Source organism: Ovis canadensis, chromosome 3 (assembly GCF_042477335.2).
Source record: "Ovis canadensis isolate MfBH-ARS-UI-01 breed Bighorn chromosome 3, ARS-UI_OviCan_v2, whole genome shotgun sequence".
Lineage (NCBI taxonomy): Eukaryota > Metazoa > Chordata > Mammalia > Artiodactyla > Bovidae > Ovis > Ovis canadensis.
The window spans coordinates 139,088,624-139,094,104 of NC_091247.1; the positions used below are offsets into that span (position 1 = coordinate 139,088,624).

General features: G+C 48.6%; 1 protein-coding gene across 1 annotated transcript; it reads right to left on the reverse strand.

Annotated features, from left to right (window-relative positions):
• Window positions 1-542: 542 nt before the first annotated feature.
• Window positions 543-1,144, reverse strand: LOC138435744 (adenosine 5'-monophosphoramidase HINT1). Its single transcript, XM_069580732.1, has one exon. It carries the CDS (start codon window positions 1,070-1,072, stop codon window positions 692-694), a length of 381 nt encoding a protein of 126 aa, XP_069436833.1. The 5' UTR covers window positions 1,073-1,144; the 3' UTR covers window positions 543-691.
• Between the last annotated feature and the right edge of the window lie 4,337 nt (window positions 1,145-5,481).

Consider the following 5,481-nt stretch of genomic DNA (forward strand, 5'->3'; position numbering starts at 1 on the left):
CAGACGAAGGCACCGGGTGTCACTTGTGTCCCAAGTCGCTGGGGAGGCTTCCCTGGTCCTCTGCCCCACGGGAGAACTCTCTCGGATGCCACTTATGCTCCCCCAAAGGACTCAGAGCTGAGGACCTCCAGGTCAAGTTCAACTCCTCATCCCTAACCCTAAGCCCCTCCAGTGAGCCCAAACACCCCCGTGCTTTGAACCTGGCCTGTCCTGTTCCCTAGGAGAATTCTGTTTAAAAAGTCTTCACTTTTAACTCAAGTTTCTGGCTTCCCAGTGGACAGGGAAATTCATTCTAATCTCATTCACTATTTTTGCAGTGTCTGAATCTGGTACTAGATCGGCACTTCTTGGAACTGAGGCTCTGGGGTTGGTTTGAGTCTTGCTGCCCTGGAGGGGAAGGTAGGAGGAAGGAAGGGATGTCTTTCTAGAAGCGCAATCTATTCCCATTCCCAGATTCCCCACTGTTCTTTAGCAGTGAATGGTTCCTGAAAGTTTCTCCCTCTTTCCCCCTCCCCTTTGGATTTTTTTTTTTTTTCAGGCCATGCAATGATGTCTTTTATTATGTATGGGTTTTTAAAATAATTTTTGCAATATCTCCATACACAGGCAAAAAAAAAAAAATTGTTTAGCATATTGGAACTTGCAAACCTGATCACTGCATAGAGAAGGCAAAATTATCCCTATAGCACACTTAACCAGGAGGCCAGTTCATCTGCCGACCTCCAAGAACATGGAGATGAACATGATAGACAGACTGGCCCCCATCTGAACCTTCATTCACCACCATTCGATAGCCCTTCTTCAGGCCCAGATCAGCAGCACATTTCTTGCCAACAATCATCAAATGCCCAAGAAGACTTTCATCATCATCTTCTGCTGCAGAAATCTGGGATATATGTTTCTTGGGTATCACCAGAAAATGTGTTGGTGCTTGAGGGGAAATGTCATGGAAAGCAAGACACTGGTCATCCTCATAAATGATTTTGGCTGGGATTTCCTTGCGAATGATCTTCCCGAAGATCGTGTCGCCGCCAGGCCGGGCGACCTGAGCCTTGGCGATCTCATCTGCCATCTCTGCCTCCCTCCCGTGCAGCCGGCGGGGAGAAGGTCGGGAGGAGGGAGGAGCCGAGGGCGCGGGCCGAGGGCGGGCTCCTTTGGATTTTCCATGATGAAAACTGGCGGGGTGGGGGAAGGGGGTCAGGCGGATTCTGAGGAGCCAGTGCCCTGGCCTCAATGCCCAACGCCAAGCACTAAGGCCCTCTGTTCCTCACTGGCTCGTCTCTCATCCGGGTCTTTTCTGTGCTCATCTAGCCTTTGGCAAAGGCTGAGAAGTCTGGTTCTGACTGCCAGAGAGTGGAGCACCTGATTCGAATCTGGCAGCAGGGAAGAGGTTGGGAAGTGGTGGATGGTGACAGTTTAGGGCCCCCAGAGACTGGCCTTTGGGAGGGGTAGGTGTGGCTGGGACTCTTGAACTTACTGCTCTTGACTGAGTTGGTGTCCAATAGCCAGTCTCAGATTAGAGCGGCAGGAGTCACTGGGCTTTGGAGAAAGGGGTGAAAGATTGGAATGGAGCAGGGGAGGGAAGAGATCAGGAGGCACTAGGAGAAGGGGAGGGGCTAGAATTCGGAGGACAGGAATCCGAACTTACTGGGGAGGGGTAGGGCTGAAGATCATTTAGTGTATTTTGGCCAGATCTGATTATGTAATCGAGATACTGAGATATGAAAATTCACTCACTTCTTTCGAACCTCAGGCTAGCTCTTACAAAATCTTTCCTCTTCCAGAATTTGTTAGGGTCTTTGGCTGGGCCCTGGGATGCACACCAAAGAGGGTAGGTTGTAGAGGTACCAAAGGAGAGACTGGGACTCAGAGAAAACATCCTTCATTGGATCCCAGAACGGTGGGCCGGGCTAGAGCCTCACACTCATGCTGGTATTGCTACCCCTAAGAAACTTTTTTGGCAGGTGTGGTGGGGGTGGGGGGGCATGCTGCCTGGCTAGCAGGATCTTAGTTTCCCAACCACAGATCAAACCTGGCCCCTGGCAGTGAAAGTGCTAGGTCCTAACCACTGGACAACCAGGGAATTCCCACTAAAAGGAAATTTTGAGGTGCCAAAGAATTGAGGGAGGGTCATAAGATGGGTAGCTGAACTTACAGCTCAGGGGAAGGGGGCTGCAGGAGGGACGCTGAGGAAGGTGGAGAGTGAAAAAATAAAGGTGGCAGCTTGGAGAGGGTGAAATTATAATGGATGGCATGGGGGGCCAGCCAGGCATCCTGACTACCATACCAGCTGAGAGCAGAGGAACTTTAGAAAGAAAGGGGAAAGGGAGGAGAAAAAAACCAGGATGGTTTCAGTGAAGGTGAATCAAGTCGAAGAACACCTTCTGACCCTTCTTGCAGGTTTTCCTTACCTTAACTATGCAGAGGGCAGCCCATCTTGGCACGGAAGGCTGAACCCCCTCTTCCGTGGTCTGGGGTGATCCCATGCTTGTGATGCAGTGTGCTCAGATCCTTGGGGTATGGGATTACAGGAGGAGGGCATCGAAAGAGTAGGCTGTTCTGGCACAAAGAGGTCAGGGGGACTTGAGGGAAGGGTTTGGGCTCTGGGAACCAGGAAGGGCGGGCGAGGGGCAGAGCTATCTCCAAAGGCGGATCTCCTGGCTGAGGACAGAGGGTATATTGTCCAACTGGGAGGTTGCTGCTGCTGGGCGGGGAGCAGTGCAGCTTGCCTCTTCCAAATTTTTCTTTTTGGTGAGACTGGGGGTGAGAGAAGGCAAAGCCTGTCATCCACACTTGTGGCCCTGGGGGTTATGACGGTTACTGAGGTTTTATTTGAGCAACAGCTTTCCAGAAGATGTGTAGGTCTCCCACTTCCTGAGAAACCAAATGCTGGGCACTTACTGGGACCCTGCCTTGGGATCCGGAGCCTAATGCTTAATTCTGTTTAAGAGAAACTAGGCCACGTGGCCTGGAATACACGTGGGACCTGGCCAGACTCAAGTTGATGCCAAACCTGCAGCCTCCAGTTGCTCAAGACAACAGGTTGACAGGGCTGACCCATCTTGAAACCCAGTTCAACAGTTGGACTTCTGAGAGTCCATACATTCTGACTGAGGATGGGGGGCAGACCAGTGAACTTAACCCTGTTGGGACATAGAACGGGGACTTCCTTTCTCCCTGCCTTTTCTGTGCACAACCAATGTGAACCTCTTTCCAGTCAGCCCTTTTCCCATCTTCATCCTTCTTTCTATCAGTTTATTCAGACCTCAGTATTACAGTGAAGAGGGTGGCTTGAAATGAATGCTTTGGAAGATGTGAGGCAGGCTATACAGGCAGCCTGGGCGGGAGCTTTTCCTCCCTGCCCACAGGGATCACAGCACAGCACACACCCCTTAACCAACTTGGAAGTCATTATCCCTCAACTTGGAAGTCAACCCACCGGCCCTAAACTACATGAGCTGCTGCTCGAACTGGCCCAGGAAAGCCACCTGTTTAACTGCGCTCCCATCTCCCCCATCTCCCACCCCACACTTCCTCTTGGCTCCAAGTCCCCAAAATTGTCCACTGTGGTTTCTGTGCCTTTTATGCTCCACCCCCTTGTGACCTTAAGGATTCTCTGCCACTGTTCTAACCTCTTTCCTGCCTTGAAACAATGAACAGTCTGTCTCTAGCTGTTTGGAAAATTCCCACTGTTGGTGCTTTAAAAGTGGCCTCAGTTGTAACCTGGACCACCCTGTCAACTCCCCTCTGCCTGCACAGTGCAGCTAGGAGAGCAGACACAGCACCCATCCAGACTGGAGTGCAGGTTTGCAGAGACAACACCTCAAGGACCTGCAGATGTAGCCCTAGAGTTCCTGCTTCATCTTACGATTAAAATAAACAGTACAGGAAATGGGATGCAGATACTCAGGTAAAGTTAACACCAGGCACAAATGATGGAGGGGGAGGTGATACTATCATTTCCAGTTCTGAGGCCTTAGTCAACAGATTCTGCTTGTAGTCCCACACTTCAGCTGCATAAAGTGGTATCGAGTACTGAGAGAACTTCAGCAAGGTGTGTGTGTGTGGAGAGCACACTGTCAGTGGACAGAATGTGGTATGCGTATCAAGAAACTTAAGCATTAAAGTGAACTTTAAAGATCAGATTTATTTGGAGAAAACAAAAAACCCCCAAAACCCAAAGGATGGGATTTTACATTTCAAGACATCTCCCAGGTATTAAGTCTACAGATTACAAATCATTTTCATAGAAGATATTTTTGTACAAATTTTACATGTAATGAGGAGCGGGTCATAAATCCCTGTTTGTTCTAACAGGGTGACAGAGTAGAGGAACGGGGGGAAAAAAACCAGCTTTTTTGTATACATCTATTTGGAAGGAGTAGACATTTAGAGGGCAAACCCTACCTTTTCAACATCTATAGCAAATGGTTTAAAAAAATACCCTTTCAACCTTGGGTATCTCTAAAAGCCACTTCCTAGCTACTAGCCACTCCAAGCCAATTATTTAAAGTTACCTCACTTGGTATGTCCTTTATGTCCACTGGGTAAATGATTCATTAGGCTCACTGCTGCAGCACTCATAAACCAACACCCTGCAAGGGTGGACAGGGTCTAACCTAGGACTGATGGGAAAAAAGTTTGCAAGTAAGAGACCAAGGTGTCTTTTCTCTGTAGGTACCAGTACTGCCCATAAGGACACCATCTATTGAGCTGACAGTACCAAGGTGCACATAAAAGTGGGCAAGTAAAGCTATTGTGTTGCAAGAGAAGCAAAAACCTTGTTAAATTGTTCTCCATTATCATTCATTCTCGCAAGGAATGCTAAAAAATAAAAAGAACCACACCCCCCCCCAACACTGGTCTAGGCCACATTATAAACCCAAACATTTGTGTGGGATTTCAGTGCAGAGATGGAAACTTTTTGAAAAAGCACACCCCCCAACACCAATCAAGGTTGTAAGAAAGGTTTCCAACGTAACCACACACACCACTCAAGACTGGTAATTCTAAAGTTTTCTGAGGTGCAAAAGGGGTCAAAGCAGCAGGAGCAGGAATGGCTGGAGGGAAGGAGTGAGACTCGAGACAAGAAGGAGCCAAGAATCGCTTAAGAAAAGCAGTAGTGATTCCTCACGGGACAGCTCCCGGGGGCTCTAGCGGATGCCTAGGAGACCAAGAGTGTGACCGAAGTCCAAGCCGTCTGTGGGAAGGTAACAGGAAAGACTAGCACGAGGAACCTAAGATGATGACAAGAGTCTGAATTTTTAAAACTTCAAGATTTCAACAGAATGTGGATTTATCTGAACTTTCAGAAGGGATAGTATTTAAGAAAGGGTGAAACCAGGACACATAAAAGATCTGGGAATTCCCACGAACCCTAAGTGCTTCCTGCTCCAGGAAGTAAACCATTCATGTGTTTACTGGAGGTCATATACCATTTTCTCTATTACTGGTGCAAAATAATTCACCAAACCCCGAAGC